At 45.1% G+C, this 18329-nt stretch overlaps 1 protein-coding gene across 5 annotated transcripts in view; it reads right to left on the bottom strand.

Annotated features, from left to right (window-relative positions):
• Positions 1-7180: 7180 nt before the first annotated feature.
• The window catches only part of WASF3 (WASP family member 3), a 132448-nt gene continuing 121299 nt past the window's right edge, over positions 7181-18329 (bottom strand). For 4 of the 5 annotated variants that reach the window (XM_055244250.2, XM_063618858.1, XM_063618857.1 and 1 more), the window contains 3 exons: positions 14760-15026; positions 13119-13486; positions 7181-10405 (listed from right to left, as the gene is read on the bottom strand). In XM_055244250.2, the coding sequence (XP_055100225.1) occupies positions 10248-10405; positions 13119-13486; positions 14760-15026 (793 nt within the window). In that variant the 3' untranslated portion in view covers positions 7181-10247. Of the gene's footprint in view, positions 10406-13118; positions 13487-14759; positions 15027-15884; positions 16052-18329 lie in introns of all 5 variants that reach the window. The other variant, XM_055244252.2, reaches the window with a different exon arrangement.

The following is an 18329-nucleotide window of genomic DNA, read 5'->3' as shown; positions in this document are numbered from 1 at the left end:
CTGAACTCAGGCGGCCCCACCTCCTCCCTCACCAGGCCTGAATCAGGGAGACACTCTTCCTAATCGCCTTCCACAATCTCTTCCTTCCAAGGCCCTTAGCACAGACAGCGCTGCTCCCTTTCCATGCTAGGCTGGGAACAAGTCCAGCTGGGCGACAGGGAGGGGCAGGCACGGACCGACTCCAGTCTCCTGAGCCACCAGGCTCAACACAGATGTGGCCTTTGTCAGAACAAGGTTGGGGGCCCACCAGGTGTCAATCAGTCTCTGGCCCAGGTCTTAGCAGAAGGCAGATAACCAGGATTCCTAGGTATGGGGGTCACCCAAGAATGTTTACTCTGTTTCCCATTTAAAGTCAAGTAATATGTTGGAAAGTGGATCTGGGGCAGGCCCCACGGGTGGCCCCTGCAGGTGGAATATTTGAGCAACCCCAAGGGAAGCCGGTCAGGAAGAGAAGGGGAAGAAAGCTTCCTTCTCCACCTAAGTGTGAAAGCCACAGACAGCCCCCAGCAAAACATCTTTGTAAAAGGCGTGACCCAAAGAAAATCAGTGCAGGCCTTTGCTGTCTTAAATGCGTCCTCTGATGCTGCCTGTCCCAGCTGGGGCCAAGGGGTGGGGTCCTGCTGCTGTGGTACATCGTCTCTTAGGTCTCCACTGCCTGCTGGAGGAGGAGAGAGGGCTGGCCACACTGCACAGGAGATGCATCACGCAAACAGCCTAGGGCAGAAGTCAGGGGGCAGGACACAGGGGCCATGCAGGGACACGTAAGAGTGCCAGGCTGATGTCCACGGCATCCGGTGGGGTGAAGCTAGAAGAGGCCATGCTTTCTCCACCTGCATGCAGTGTGCCAGCCCCTGTGTCTGCCACAAGGACCCAAGCAGAGAATATGACCCTCTCCCCACTCCAGCCCGGGAAAGCCATCCAGTGAGTAACATCAGTGGGCACAGCCCACAGGCAAAGCTCAGGCCCCCACCTCTCCTCCCTAGGCCCTGAATAGGAAGGAGCTCCTGAATGACCTATGCCAGGACCGTGGGCTCCCACGTGCTTTGTGCGGCCAGCACCGTTGACCAAGCAAGGCTCAGGGGCGTGCAGACAGCAGGGGCTGTGGAACAGGGAGAGCTGCTCTGAGAGGAACATGGGAGTTAAGGATGGCAGCTCCGCATCTTTGCATCTGGGGTCCAAAGATGAAAACGACTGGGTCATAACCCAGCTCACCTTCGTGGGCAGGGTTTCAGCTGCTGCCAACCAGACACCGGAGGAAGGGACAGCCCCTGATGGAGAGGGCGCTGGGTCCCCCTGGAGTCCATGAGGCACCATTAGTCGTCCAATAGCCCAGAACATCGCAGGTGGCATCTTTGGGCTCCTGTCAATCATTCCAGGTCAGCGCAAAGGGCAAGGCCTAACTTTGGTGTGCCTAGTAAGAACCACTCCAGAAGGCTACTGGGTAAACTGTGGATTCTGGGTCCTGTGCTCAAGGTTTTGATGTAGTAGGTTTGGGATGGGGCCTGGAATCTGCATTTGAACACGCATCCCAGGGGAGTGGGTGAGTGGAGCCCGGAGTCCCCAGTCCTCCAGCTTAGCGTGACTCAGTGTGTGAACCCCTCACTGGGGACCCCTCTGTGCCTGACCCCGCCTACAGGGGCGGATGACACGAAAATCAAGCCCTTCTGATGCCAGACCTGAATCCCTGGCTCTGAGCTCATCTCACAAGGTTCCTTGTGGGAACGAGCCTGGGAGGAACCCAGGCTCAGCTGAGAAGGCACTGAAGGGGACTCCTTCCTGGTGCCCAGGGGCATCTCGGCTCAGACATGACTTCTAATCTCTGCTGAGAGGGCCAGCTCCTTTATTAACTTATGTGGGCTTCTGCACCCCCAAAACCCAGTGTGGCAGGATCTGACTGGGCTGGCAGTGGAAGCATCAGGGGAGGACAGGAGAGGACAGGTCACCTGTCGGAGGAAGAGGGAAGGACGGCAGGAGCCAAGGCGATGTGGGGTCCACAGGGACCCACGGCGTCCGTGAGGAAGGAGCCTGGCAAGGAAAGTCGTGCTGGTGGAGGGAGGAGGGAGGCTTGCAGTGACAAGGCGAGCCAGAGACCAGGGACAGAAGAGACACAGGGCTGCTGCAGCCACAGCAACACTGAGACCTGTGCAAATGGAAATGTGGCCAGGTGCCCTGGGAGGAGGCAACCTGGGTCCCTTCATGGTGAATCATCCAGTGCTGATCACCATGCTGCTTCCTGCCCCGACCTCAAGTCGTGTCACTGAAATTCCCCAACTGGAAAACCAAATGAACCATTGGCCCACGTCTTTGATTCTTTGGTGTGTGTGTGTGATTTTTGTTGTTTTTTTGTGAGACACAGTCTCGCTCTGTCACCCAGGCTGGAGTGCAGTGGTGGTATCATAGTTCACTGCAGCCTTGACTCCCTGGGCTCAAGCAATCCTCCCATCTCAGCCTCCTGAGTAGCCGAAACAGGAGTGAGCTGCCATGCCCAGCTAATTTCTTTTTCTTTTTGGAGCAATGGGCTCTTGCTATGTTGCCTAGGCTGGTCTCAAACTCCTGAGCTCAAGTGATCCTCCCATCTTGGCCTCCCAAATTGCTGGAGTTACAGGCATGAGCCACTACCATGCCTGGCTAGGTCTCCGAAATATTAAAAGACATTTTCAAGGAGCTGAAAGCTGCTCCCCTAACTTAATTACCAATATCTTCAAGTGTGGCTCTCAAAAGAGAAGATACACCTCAAACCACCGTCACCTACACACATGCAAAGAAACATCTTCTAAATGCGGATGCTAAGTCATGTTCACAGGTTCAGGACGTGCCAGCTGCAGAGTCAAACTGCTGTTTAAACTGGTTTTAGGCCACAGCAGCTGACGCACATCCTCGAATATGAAATGCTTTTAAATGTCACTTCACGTTAAGTACCACTTGGTAGGTTTTTAAATTACTCTTAAATGGCATATTTTCTTAATTTTTCTTTATGGTAAATCATTGGCCAATTCACCACCTCTAATCATGGTGCTGTATTTAAAGCTAATTACTCACATCACAAGTACACAGGGCAAATGCAGTGGGGCAATTAAAAGATCGCACGTACAGATATCCACAGGACAGTGCTCATGTGTTTTGGCAAACCAACGTCCAGGTGCCAGGCCCGTGAAGAAAGTATACTCAGGAAGCAAATCTCTTTCTCATCTAGTTCCCTGTTGGGACACCTCTACAAGTTACCCACACCTCCAAATTAAATATCCATGTCCTCGAAAGCTTGTGACACAGCTCCGTATTAGGACTGTCTTCACAGAACACAAAGTCTGAGTACAGTACACGGTCCCATAACAACGTGAACCCTTACATAGTGGTGATGCTAGGCAGTGGTTACGAACTTTTAGGTAGTGGAACCCTTCATTCAAATGAATCCCAATAATTAAAAGTAAATATTTTATGTGTATAGATTTATTCCTGAATCTAAATTTATAAAACTCAGTGAAAATATTAAAGTTATTTGGTGAACATAAAAATGGAGACTGGGGGTAAGGCTGACGATTTGTTAAAGTAGTCTTAATGCCCATGTGACTCACATACTGTTCTGCTTGCATGGTTTAAAGAACATTCTAGGTTTGGTTTTTTTTTTTTTTTTGAGACATAGTCTCTGTCTCCCAGGCTGGAGTGCAGTGGCGCAATCCCTGCTCACTGCAACCTCCACCTTCTGGGTTCAAGCAATTCTCCTGCCTCAGCCTCCCGAGTAGCCGGGATTACAGGCACATACCACCATACATGGCTAATTTTTGTATTTTTAGTAGAGACGGGTTTCACCATGTTGGCCAGGCTGGTTTCGAACTCCTGACCTCAAGTGATCCACCCACCTGAGCCTCCCAAAGTGCTGGGATTACAGGCGTGCTACAGCACCCGGCCTTAAAGAACATTCTGATTGACAGATAAGAAGACGCAGACACGTGTTTCCTATCACATCATGCAATACTTGGATACCACTTTGTTAAAGAACTATGTCACCAATTTTATTGTGGGGTCCTTGCAAACACAAGCTTGCTTGGCAGAAAAATGGAGACACTGATCATTTGTTGTAATTGGGTATTAAACATCAGTTTACATTTTTAAATTTACATTAACATTTTTAAAAATAAATGTTGCATCAAATATTTATAGAATGAGGCTTCTGGGACTGGAGAACTAGCTCATTTCAGACCAAATCACTACAGATAACAATTATGAACTGGACAAAATATACCTCACAGCCATTGAAGGCATATCACAGAAATCAAAACCAGAAACACACGAGAGGGGAGCTGATGCTTGGCAGAAAAAGGCTTTGCATATCTGATTGTTAAAGGCGTTTTGGTGAAGGCAGTCCCTGTTCTGCCAAGCAGGCAGCTAAGCCTGAACAGAAAATCTGCAGTCTTGGCTGGCTGACTTAACCCACAATCTTATTGGCTTAAAAAAATGAGAGGGCTGAGTTCAGAGCGATCAAAGAAGATTGAAAGTGAAGTGTTCCTACAAACAAGAGCCCGAGGGAGATCCAAAAATTCTGCATAAAACTGCCTGAGTCTCTGATTCTGTAACCAAGTGTGAGCCAAAGAAACTCCAAACAGCCTGGCTAAGGTTAAAAGATCTTGAGAAATTTCTGCTATTATCCATTGTGTGTGTACTGGGTGATGGGGGCAGGGAGGAATTGAGAGCTTAATTCTAGCCATGTTAACTGTCTTCCTTTAAAAAAAAAAAAAAATCAGTACTTTTCGGAGGAACGTAACAGAATCCAGAGTCTCTAAAATATATCATTCACCAAGTTTACAATACAATCCAAAACTATTAGGCATGCACTGAAGAGTGAAAACAATAGCGACTGATCCTGAAAAAAAAAAAAAATCCAGATGTTGGAATTAGCAAAGATTTTTTAAAGAGCCAGTATAACTATGCTCAAAGATGTAAAGGAAAATAAGCATATAATAAGTGAACAACAAAAAAGAACCATTAGGACATTCTAGAGTGAAAAAATCCAATGTCTGAAATAAAAAATTTACTAGATGGGCTTAAGAGCAAATTATTCTGTCAGATGACAGAATAGAGTCAGTGAACCTACTCTAAATATATTTTACATTATAAATATTAAACTCTAATGATATGTATGCTGAAGAATTCAGGGGTGAAGTACACACATTACTTTGAAATGCATAAAAAATAAGAATTGATGGATGAACAGATGGAGAGGGGTATATGAGTGTTTACTGAACAACTTTATTGTAGATTTTAATTTTTTTATAATGAAATGGAGGGTGAGGGATATTTACCTAACTCTGAAGGTGGAACAGGAGGACCTTGAACTCTTGAAAATTCAAGTCAAGAGACCAAGCTTTGAGCCCCCATCAATGGAAGCAATGGCCTTTTCCCCATCTTTAAAGGTAGGGGCTAGACTAGCAGAGCACTAAGATGCCTTCTAAATATATATACATAAAATGGACCTAAGATCCTTTCTAATATTAATGCCATCTAAGGCATGAGGCTATCAAGATCAATAAAAAAACAATAGGCTGTAAATATGAATATTTTGATAGGTGTGCAGCTATGGCAAACATGTCATCATGGTGGGGTTTGTTGGTTCAGAAAGCTCCCTAAATCCTGCATGCTGGGCATGGGAGGTTTCCAGCGTCTTTGTATCCCATCTCATGACACTTCTTCCTCTAAGTGCTTCCATTCCACTGATACTTTAGTTCCATTCTCACCCCATACTGTCTTTCCCATCTTAGGGAATGCACATGCTGTTCTCTCTACTGAAAAACTCCTTTCCCTTCCCTGAGCTAACTTCTGTTCATTCCCAAATCTCAGCTTCTCTTGGCCCACTGAGATTGGGCACTTCTCATTCTGCCCCAAACTACAGCACATGTCAAATGATCTAAATTACTTATTCGACAATATTTAATGTCCTTTTTTCTCTTAGATGAGCAGCCCCATGAGGGCAGAGCCCAGCCTGCCACTCTTTTTCAGCCAGTGGCTTGTAGACGAAAGAGGCAGGTCACATCCACTGGCTTAGCACCAGGCACTCTTCCAAGTGTTTTACACATATCCATGTATTTAAAATCTTATTAGGCTCACAAATAGTTGTTGAAGAAGCCTCCCCTTTTTCCCTATGAACAACAATCCCTGAATAACTATTTGAAACCTAGAAAGTGCCAGGCACTGTGCGCAACACACAGGAAACGGCAGAACAGGCCCCTTCCTGCCTCCCAGAGCTCAGTCTGGTGGGGAATACACAGCATAAAGAGGGAACCACACATCAGATGACAAGTACTAAGGAGGAAATGCAAGGTATTTGGTAGAATTTGCCATGTTTTAAAAAGTTGCTCACACTTTACTTTTTGCTATCAGGAAACCATCCACTCATCTAATCATGCAATTGTCATGCGTACTGCTCATTGTCATGCAGCTGCTCATTGTCTAGGAGACTGGGTGCTGTGCCAAGGCTCTCAGGATGCAAAGACGACTTAGGTCTACAAGGAACACACAGTCTAGTGAAAAGCTACACACAGAACCAGCCATCATACCACATGATGTGTGCCATGGTAGAGGTACACACCGTGTGCATCAGGAACTTGAAAGCAGCTTCTACAGGAAGCCTGACCTCCAGTCTGGCTGTCTCTGATGTATGTGGCCACACTCACCCACCCAATCTTGACTCTCATTACCCCCACATGTGATTCTGCCCCAGAACTGAGTTTTCTATTGACCAAGGTCCCTGAGAGAGTAACTTAGCTTCACTCTAGTTTTCCCACATATGAAACAGAATGTTAGGGATTACTGTAAGGATTAAATGAAAACATCTCATAAGCAATACATACCTACTACAGCGTGTTACTCACTTTTACCGTTGAGAGTAAATGTGGTTAAGAACCTCTTGCCCCAGGCTCTATCCTCTCAACAGGTGGCTGCCCTTCTCCCAGCATGGCCTTTTCTTTCTAACCAGACTAGTGCTGCCCCGAGTCACTCCGGAATTCAGTATGAACTCTTGGTGACACAAAAATTACGTAGAAATTTAAATGGAAACCAAAGTAGTGTCTTCTGTTGTCTAATAAGGAAAATGCTAAACAAAAGCAAAAACAAACAAAAAACCACTTAACACCAAGGTCTCTTCCAAAAAAGCCAAACATACAACACTGTAATTAATAAGCAAAACCTCTTAGGGTTAAAAGTGTAATTTTATTTAGATGTTACTTGTACATAATCTATAGTAAGATATACAAACAGATAAAAATTGTTTAACAGTTTTTTTTTAATACCACTTTAAATTCAATTTACAACAGATTGGTAATACTGCAAGATGACAGATACTATGATTTATAAAACAAAAATTGCTTGCTACTCTGGCTGATACATTCCTACTAGTCTTTAATGGATTAAAATGTATCATGTATTTTAATTGCAAATTATTATAAAACTTTTACAACCTAGCCACTTGGAGCTCAGAAAACATTTTGATGTTCTAAAAATTTACTGAGATGAAAATGTTAATTTTTGAATAGTATCCTTAGTAAAGAAAAACGTCAGTGTAGCCAACCTTATGGTCTGGGGCTGACAGTGCAAACTCACTTGCCTTGTGCTCTGCCGCCTCCTGTGTGCGCAGCCATCGGGGACTGGGCAATCTTCCCATCCCTTCCCTAGGTCTACGCTATGAGAGAAAAACTTAAGAGACATTAAACTAAAACAGACATGGAGAAATAATACGAGGGACAATTTAAAATTACCTTACAATTTATAACTGTAATTTAAAACATAAAGTTTGTAGAAATGAAATGTGCTTTTGGAAGTTTCTTCTCCATTTGTTTTGGTAAATAGTTTTTGAAAATGAAACTGGAAATTCAAATCTTCTCTTTATTCTTTTCATGTAATACCATATTAGAAAAGATCTGGATTTAAATTTCAGAATAAATTGAATTTGCTGGAAAAATACTCTAAAAATAATCTAAATTGGATTTCAGTCATTTTCCATTCTTTTAAAGGTTATGGTACACAACAGGGCAAAAGCTTTTTCACAAGTCATAAAATTGAGTTGAAAATGACTTGTTGATTCAACTACAGGAAGACAACTGACAATTAACAGGCTCATGAATATTTATGAATAAAGTGCCACTAATTTTATTGTAATAAGATATAAATAGAATAAATCCTGACATGGATAGTAGCTTCTGTGTTCTCTCCATCCTGAGAACAGAAGGGCCATAAAAACCAAGGAAGCATTACCAAACGGGAGTTCTAGACCCACACGGGGACTCCTAATACAAAAGCAACAAGAAAGACGAGTAAGACTTTAAAAGTTGCAGAAGTCCTAAGAATAATGTCAATGTAGTAGGCCCTTTTTAACAACAACAACAACAACAAAAAAGAGAGAAATTAGAAATTTAGAAGTTCATTAATAACTGTTACTTATATTCAAGGAATTTATAGTGACAGCCTAGTGGTGACCAGCTCTAGGAAGAGACGCTGAAGAGGACGCTCCCAGCACCTGGGAGAGGAGAGAACAGACACGCCAGGGAAGCAGCCTTGGAAAGGGGATGCAGACATGAGGCTTTTCAGGGCTTCAGATCTACATGCCTGAACCCAGGCTCTGTACAATCACTGCCTGCAAGCCCAACGGGTATCCACTCGAGACACACACACTGAGGGGACTTCGGGGCTGGCTGACTTGCTCAGATGCATTAACAAAAACCCCCATCACCATCCTGCTCACATTCCTACTGTCACCTCAAACATCTCTGCTTTTAGCTCCAGATTCTTCTCATCATAACTGAGTAACCACAGTGGATATGAAATAGTGTTGAGTAGGTTAAAGGCCTTAGTAAGTCAAGGGTCTTAGCATATTTTTGAAGTCGTATCTATAATCAAAGCCTGGAGCACCTGTTTATTCAACACAAACAGTTATCTTTCATCCAGAATTACAAAATATAGAAGGTCTCATTCTTGAGTTTCCCCATGGGTCCCTGGTATTGCCCACGTGGGAACAACAGGAAGGGCAGAGGTGAGGGCACAGCACTGTGCTACAGCTGCAGGGCTGATCAAGGGAATCTCATGAGGTGCTTTTTATCATTTAATGTGCCAACAACAGGAGAGAGGAGAACCGTGTGCTTCTAGGACAGGGTGAAGGCCCTCCTCACGGGAGTGATCCCTAATCTGGCCCCAGCACCGTGAAAGGTGAACAGCTGTCAATATCTATTTTCACCTAAACCTAAGCTTTTAAAATTCCGACCAAGTGGCGAAAGGTGCCATCTAAAGCGCTCTCTGTTGCTCACTGAGGAGCTAAGAACTCCTGCGGCTCACTCAGGACACAGCTGTCAGGAAATTAAAGAAGCGGGGCTCCTTTGCAGCCCAGGTCCTGTGCCGCAGCTCTGCCCAGCTCAGCGGTGTAGCTCCCAGAGTCGTGGACTGCTCACATCTGTTCTGGCTGGCTGGTGCCCACACTGGAGAGGCTGGCAAGTATCTTAAGTGTCATCCCCAATGGCCCCAGGAAGGAAAAAGGACTCTGTTCTTCACTTTCATTACCGTTGAGCTGCTGAACTCTCTTGCAAAACTATCAACCGGCATTTACTAAGCAAATGCCCACAGGGAACCCAGCCTGAAAAGGGCCCTTCCAATTTCCTATTTGACAGGAGTGTGCAGAGTCAATGAAATTATTCAGCAGAGCATTCAGATTCACTCAGAAGCTACCAAGCCAAGAAACTGAAAGCAGAAACACTGGATTCTCCCTATCTGTTGAACCTTTCCCTCTAAAACCAACTTCTTCAGAAACACATCCTTTAAAAAAAACAAAAGGAAAAACCAAAGCGGTGAAACAGTATCACTTACTGGTTGGAAGACGTCACTCTGACATAGTCATTAGTCTTGCAGAGACCTAACACCAGGCAGCTTCACAAACACACAGCAAGTCTGCAGAGTTATATTGATCAGTAAGAGTAAACCCAAACTGCACTAAATACTCTCATGGCCAAGAGGAAAGCAGATGCTGTTTTCAGGACAATGTGATAGTGACAGCCTATTTCCTCATGTGCAGCACAATTTGCTATGTTTAGTGGCACTTAAGTATTACACAGTAAATACTGAAAAGACCCAGAATTTTTGGATGTGCAGAAGCAATATCACATTATTTATACAAAAGGTGCTATGCTACGGGATTAGAATACTACTATTTGGGTGTAGAGACCACTTAAAATCTTTAACACGCTCCCACAGGCGGCCTCTCCACCGGCCTCCGCTCAGTCGGACCAGTCGTTCTCGTCGAACTCTGAGTCGTCGTCAGAGTCGCTGTACTCCACGGCAATGCGCCGGGACAGGATCGTGGCCACATCGTTCCCCACCGGCTCCCGCTTGGCCTCCTGCTCCCGCTGCTCCTGCACCTTTTTCAGCTGAATTCCTGCAGACACAACACGTGGTTCAGAATCACATTCTTTTGCTGGCTCCAAATTAAAGATAGATGAACAAATACGTCTATTGGACTTTTTTTTTCTACTGACACTAAGGACAGAAAGTTTTAGAAATTTGAGGGGAGAAAAGCTCAGGGAATATTACAAGTTTCATGAGCAAAAACATGCATTCAAAGTGAGAAATTTTTTGTAACAAAGTAATATGTTAAAATATTAAAAATTCCTAATTTCAGTGTACATGAACACCATTAGAGAAAATTCTGGAGCAGCACCATCCCAGACAGCAGCCACTAGGCACATATAGCCTTATAAGCATGAACTGACATGTAGCTAGTGACTACTCTCTGGGATGCTGCAGGCTGGAGCATTTCTATCATCACAGGACATCTACTAGGCAGCACCGGCATCCAGAGCCTTGCAAACAGTGTTCTACGCTACTCACTCTCAGCTAACCCAAGAAGTAACTGAGAAACCTTTATTTCAACAATTACTGTGGAAACGAACATAAAATACAATCATCTACTTTCTAGCTTAGTAACAAAGTAAGATATTTGATGATTTAATGTTTATCCTTTTTTTTTTTTTTTTTTTTGAGACGGGGTCTCACTCTGTGACCCAGGCTGGAGTGCAGTGTTACGATCACGGCTCACTGCAGCCTTGACCTCCTGGGCTCAAGCAATCCTCCCACCTCAGCCTCCTGAGTAGCTGGAACCACAGGCGCATGCCACCATGCATGGTTAAATTTTGTATTTTCTTTTTTGTAGAGATAGTCTTGCAATGTTGCCCAAGATGGTATACATTCATTTTTCTAACTGTTTTGAAATAATTTCAGATTTATAGAACAGCTATGAGACCAGCAGAAAAACATTCCCATATACTTGGATTCCCCAACTGCTAACATCTGACCACATTTATTTCCCAATCTTCCCCTATCATCTTTACACAGACAGACACAGACACTTTTCTCTGGACCATTTGAGAGTGAACGGCATATAATGTCCCTTTACCCCTAAAATAGTTCATGTGTTACCGCCCCTGCCCCGCCCGCCCAAAAAAGCAAAATCACAAAATTAGTTTGGATACACTACTACTATCTATCCGACAAACATTATTCAAATTTTGCAAAAAGACCCAATCTAATTGCAAATGGAAAAGATTATCCCCTGGTTCAGAATCCAGTGGAAGTTATCTGTGACATTGGTTGTCAAGTTTTGTTAATGTCCTTTAATCTGGATAGTTCTTCACAGTTTTTGTGTTTTACAACCTTCTCATCTTTGAAGAATATAGTAAGCTATTCTGCAGAATGTCTGTCGACTTGGGTGTATCAGATGTTACCTCAAGATTAGATACAGGTTATGTATCTACTTTTGGTAGACAGGGCTTATAAGGTGTTAAAAAAAAAAAAAAATCCAACACTGTCCTACAATGACCCCGAACTTGATATTCATGAGCTAATATACCTCTAGGACTTTTTTATCTTGACAAAATAAAAGTGTGTCAATGATGTCCAGGTATACAGAGGACCCTGGGGTCTTTAGAAGGGTGCATGGGCCACACTGGGGGCCTGGTTCATGGGCACACAAGAAAAACGCAGAGGCAGCAGCATCACAGCTCCTCTGAAGGACATCCCTGATGCTGAGCTGGTGGGCTGCAGCTAGGCTCCTTGCTCGGTCACTTCCAGATGAGATGACTAAACTGTGACCAAGTCTGTGCGGCTCCCCACAGGCGAGAAGCTCTTGGATATTCCCATAACATGTCAAGGACCCCCGATCAACCTGGGTTGGGACCTGGTTAAGAATCCATGGTGTGGGCTGGAGGTTCCCAAGGGCTCTCTGGGCAGCCCAAGACAGGCGAGGGCAGACTCCCCACCCAATTCCACTCAAGATGCTCTGTTTCCATGTTTCATGGTCAGGGGGTCAGTGCGGGACTTTCATCTCACAGAAGGGTTATGCTGTTGAATATTACAGATTCTGAAAAACCACTGGCTTAGGACATCAAGCAAATATGACAGGTCCAGGACAAACTCTTTTTTTTAAAGAAATCATTAGTATGAGCTCACTTTCTTTCATTTATACTTTTCCCCTTAGAGTAGAATGCAGAGAAGTGATCCAATTAATTAATCGATCACTTCAGTTATTGGGTTTCTGGTTGCTAGGTAAGTAAAGACTTCCTAACTTCAATTCTTTTTTTTTTTTTTTTTTTGAGATGGGTCTCGCTCTGTCGCCCAGGCTGGAGTGCAGGGGCGTGACCACGGCTCACTGCAGCCTTGACCTCCCACACTCAAGCAATCCTCCCACCTCAGCCTCCTGAGTAGCTGGGACTACAGGCTCAGGCCAACATGCCCAGCTAATTTTTTTTGCATTTTTTGTAGGGATAGGGTTTTGCCATGTTGCCCAGGCTGCTCTCAAACTCCTGGGCTCAAGCAATCCACCTGCCTTGGCCTCCCAAAGTGCTGGGATTACAGGCATGAGCCCACCGCGCCTGGCCGTTTCCCAATTCTTTATCACAATTTGATTACCTTACACTGGACAAAAACACATCTACTATTCAAAACAAAACAAAAAAATCAAGTAAGACCCGTTTAATTCTATTTTAAAAAATATAGTGAGTAGTCATTTGAAGACAAGGAGGCTGTAGCTGGCTGGAGACATGAAGAAACCTCTTGCTGAGAAGGCAGGCTGTGTGTCTGGGGGCTCCACTTACCCATTCGAATAGCAGCGAGGAGGTCGCTTCGAGCATCACTGATTGGTGGCTGTGCAGGCTCTTGCCGCTTCGCCTCAGCTACTGGGGGGCCATGCATTGGGGATGACGAAAGAGAAGACCCGGGACCAGGAGGGCCTGGCGGGGGAGGTGGTGGGCCCGGGGGTGGTGGGGCTGTGACCAGGAGCCCGGTGGAGGGTGGGTGAGGAGGAGCTGCGTGCGTGGAGCCGACTGATGCAGGGAACGGGGGCTGCATGGGCATCTGGAGAGGGCTGACGAAGGCAGTTTGTGCTGAGGGAATCACAGGAGGAGGTGGCGGAGGAGGTGGTCCTGATGGGTTGTAATACTCAATTATCTGCGCTGGGAGCATCCTGAGAGAGATATGAGGCACACAGTCACCAAGGGAACAAGAGAGGGTCACATCTTGGGAGCTCTTAGACACCTAACAGAGCCATCCCCAGACACAACACGTATTGTCACCTGAACTTCAATCATGGCAGGATGCAAACATGCACACCTTGGGTCAGTTATTTTCACAGTTTGACATTATTCATTATGACAGAAGTCAAGACCTGCTACTGAAATGTGCCAAAAGGAGGACCACTCTAAAAGTGCAGCACTTCCTGAAGAAAGGCAGAATAAAGCAGCTGACTGCAGAGGCCAGGACGGCAGCTTCACACTGGGATCTCAAGGCGGTAGCTCACAAACTTGTCTTTTAAGGGTCCTAAGGTCAACCAGATTGGGAGCTTTCTACATTCTCTAGCCCACCTCCATGGAAATGCCCCATGCCTGCAGTGCCCAGGTGTGTATCAAAAGCTTCGAAAAGTCACACAGCCAAGAAATCTGCTGAATTCTATTCAGTCAAGGGTCTTCCAAACTAACTGGACCATGGGCCCTCTCTTGGCCTGACACAGCCTCAAGCCACTCTGGGGATCCTGACTTGGCATGCGTGGCCAGGGAGAGCACTTCTGAGAGCAGGACTGTCATTCAGACAGCGGTGCACAGACACGTGTCAGCAGTGGACACCAACACACGGTAACTTTCCTGGGCACCAACTCTGAGGAATGAAGTCTTTAAAGACTAGGGTAATGCCAAAAAAAAGAGAGGTGGGTGCCTAAATTGATAAACGCCTGAACATGATGGTCTCTGAATTCTACTTCTCAGGAAACAGGAGGGCCTGGGGCAGAATGATGTCTGGGTGGTCAGAGGTCACGAAAGCAGATTTTGGTCAAGTCTGAGAAATGAGGCACAGGAGCTGCATGGTGTGGTCTTCTCGTCTGTGATAACAACTTTCTGTGGTCCACCCAGGATATGTCCAGAAACTTGAGGGTTTGGGACAGGTTCACAAAATCAGCACTTAATACCCTTTATCAATGCCTTGGCTTAAAGAGCCATTCAAACACCCAGAGTGTGTGTGAGGGAACACACATGCATGCAGTGTGGCTTGAGACTCAACTCTAAGTCTGAGCTTATGCTGCACCTGCTTTATTTCACACAGAATGCTAGAGTTGCTAGTATCTACATCCAGTCATCCTTGACTCTATCCTGGCCTCTAAAACACCAGAGTTAAAATTCTCCTATCACATAGAGCAAGATTCAAATGCAAGGCCAGTAGGGATTAGGGTACAAGGCACGCTGAGTTACCCGTAGTCTGCTGGAGCCATCGGTGCAGAGGCCTGGGACCCCTCTGGGGCCTGAGGGGGAGGCGGGGGTGGCGGCTGCTGAGGTCTGTTGAGGGCCATGTGCCTCGCCGAGGCAGATGGGGGCCGGTACTCATGCTCCGCAGCCTGGCTTGCAGGCCCGTGTGGTGGCACGTCACCAGCTGCGTAGGAAGGGGTCACCGGCTGGGGGTGCAGAGAATGGTTGGGAGTAGCCGGGTAAGAGTAATCCGTAACGTCCGACGCATGTGACCTGGCATTTGAAAACAAGAGGTGGGGGAAATTTAAATTAAGTTAAAAATTGTCGGCTAACAGGCACATGGATGTATTTGAATAATAACATTGCTAATACACAAAAATCAGATATTAATTTGCTTTACTATCAACTAGGTCTAGCCCTGTGAGATTCCAAGCAACAACATAATTATTATAAGTCGGCAGCAAGCCCCAGTGTTACATGGATTCAGATTCACAGCTTTGAAGTGAATAAGTCAGACAGACCGGCAAGCAGGAAACAGCAGAGCCTCCTTTTCACAGTATTTCAGCATATGTTTTCTCTAAGAAAGAAGGCTACGAGAGAAACCATTCCATTTAGAAACAGGATATAAGACAGAAGATTTCAGTGGCAATGAAACTGACAGCATATAATTAGAAAATATAAAATGGCAGGTGAACTGGATAAATATTAACAGTAAGAACAGGAAAAGAAATCGAGAATGCAGTAGAGTGAATCATATTTTTCTTAAACAGAAGAAATGTATTTAACAAAAAGGGAAGAAAGCAATGCAGTACACTATGGAAAGGCCTTCTTTCCATAGTTTTCTTTGCACACACACTGGGTGTGAAACTCCAAAAGGGAAGAGATCTTGGATTAGTGGAGCAGAGCTGAGTGAGACATGGGGTGCAGGGACGGGATTCCTGTTAAGCCCTCAGGAGGAGAGGAAGGACCCAAGTGCGGCAGCCCGGCAGCGCCGTGGGCGTTAGTAAGACAGTCACACGCTCCTGGCTCAGGTTACGGGACATGTGGCCAGGAGGGGCTGTACATCCTCTCATGGCGGCGGAAGCAGGGGCAGCCTGAGTCTGGGAACCCAAAGAAAGCAGAACAACAAACCCGCTGGGCACTCTGTCCTCTTTGGCGCTCCCTGCCTGCTCCAGTTTCTTTGCATCACTCATAAACTCAATGCCCATTTTCCTTCTCTCCCATTCTTCTTTTCTTGTTCTGACTTTTCTCACATTTACTTGCTGGTTTCTGTTAGGGTTCAGCTTGTGTTTCTCTCTCTGAAGGAAATACCAAACACACATTGGGGGTGCTGAGGGAGCAGGGAAGACGCATGCTGCATTTCCATCTTTGGGATTCCAGTGGGTAGCTTTTCTTAACTGGGGCACCGCGTGGCACAGAAAAGCCTTCTAAATGAGAAGAGACAGCTTCTTTTCCTTTTTCCTTCCTTAATTGAAGTGTAACAATTAATAACTACTCATTATTTTCTTCCCTAATTGCAGTATGAATTCTGGATTATGGTGCACTTCTGATTATGTCTTTTGAACTAGGTGAGCTGCTAGCAAATGACTTAAAAATATATTTAATGGGGGAAGGACCTGACCTGTATTTAGATTTAGAGTATTTTAAAAATGTAAACACCTATAACCCTTGGAGACACTGATGATGTGTGCTTGACTCCGTGCATGACTACGAGTCACTGGCTTACAGTGCAACCTTTTAAAGGAAACAGAGTTCTCCAGCCAAATATGGACAGCTTTCTGATGAGATGAGGGCAGGAAACTATAAATACTGAGGCATAACTGGCGGGCTATCCCTGTCAAGGAGCCTTGCAACACAGGGTAGAAAGGAAGCAAGGAAAAGGGGCTAACCAGATGGAGGCAGAAGTGAAGGACGACATAATAAATATCTGAAGTAGAAGCCAGAGATTTCTACAGGGCAGAACCCTGATGAAGGGTGCCCATCAGGAGGACGGGGGCTGGGGGAAGAGGAGACTGGTCAGTTGAAGAGGGAAGGACCACAGAAAAGGGATGTGCCAGCAGGCAGGAGGAGGAGGGAGGAGCAGGCAGCTGCTGGAGATGAGCCCCACTCCCAGTGGGGAGGCAGAAACCAGCTGCAGACGCACGGCCAAGGTGGAGGTGAGTGGAGATCCCGAGGCCTCATGATGGTCAGTGATCACCTATTACAGAAAAGAGGACTGGGAGGGCCAGAGGCGACACTGACACGGGAGGAAGAGCACTGGGAGGGCCGAGGACGATGGGAGGAGGAGGGCCAGAAGGGCCAGAGATGACACCGACACGGGATGAGGAGGAAGAGGGCTGGGAGGGCCGGAGACAACACTGACAGGAGAGGAGAAGGGCCGGGAGGGCCAGAGACGACACCACACAGGAGGAAGTAGGCACAGCAGCAGAGACTCAGTGTGAGAGGCCAATAAATCCCCCAGGGTTTTTTGGGTAGACAGGCGGGCAGCCAGAGATCTGCACCAGGGCCCAGAACTGGATGAGAAAAAAGGACAATCGGGCATGGAGGTGTGCAACTCCCTGAGTGGCAGTGACAGAGAGCTGGTCATACAGCAGGCAAGCACTTCCCAGCGCTCATCTTAAATTCATGCTCAAGAACAAGCCGTTCCTAACAATCTAGAGAGAGAGCAAAAATGTAAGATGGGTTACAGTATTATTACTTATATAACAGCATATACACACACCACGAAACCTGGTATTTAAACTTCCCTCAGTATCTTGGATACACTCAGATAAGCGGATACAATCATTAAAAATCATGTTTCTAAATAATACCTAAAACATGCGATATAATTTCTAAAAGTCAAAAGAAAGAAAACATGGCATGACTCCAATTTTCTAAAAGAAAAAAGAAACACATGTATAGAAAAAGACTAAAGAGAAATACACTAAAATGCATACAACGGTTTCTCTGGATGGTGAGACTACAGATCATACTTCATTTTAATTTTTTCCTGTAACTTCCAGATATAATAAGCATGTCTTATTTTATAATAAAAAAGTGACACACTGTAGTAAAAAAAATAAAAATTTCTAAATTAAGGGTTATCATCCAATACAATGATGAGTTATAATCTATTTATCTGATAGTAAATAATGTATGCAAATAGTAAGAAGCCATGGGAAATAGTAGGAGACAACAAAAGGAATTCTGAAGAAATGCAACAATCAGACTTATTTTTTGAAAATTAAGAGAAATGCAGATGTATGTAAGCAACATAAATACAAAGGCAGACTATATCTGAATAACCATCCATTTTATACCCAACATGGAATAATCTTAGATGCTAGAAGGACTATCATTCAACTGATTTTTAAAAATCCATCATTTTCCCATCTGCACCTATTTTTGAAAAGTCTATATAGGATAAAAACAAAGTATACGTTTTGCACGAGTAAACAATCATAGCTAAATTATTTAGAAAAAAACAAAAAAGCAGATTGACATCATGGGAGCTATTATGTTCATACATTCCTCCCCACCCAAAGAACTATGAGCAGAACTGTGTTATAATTTCTACTTTCTATAGAAATAAAC

This window comes from Symphalangus syndactylus, chromosome 15 (assembly GCF_028878055.3).
Source record: "Symphalangus syndactylus isolate Jambi chromosome 15, NHGRI_mSymSyn1-v2.1_pri, whole genome shotgun sequence".
NCBI lineage: Eukaryota > Metazoa > Chordata > Mammalia > Primates > Hylobatidae > Symphalangus > Symphalangus syndactylus.
This window is presented reverse-complemented; position numbering and strand designations above follow the sequence as displayed.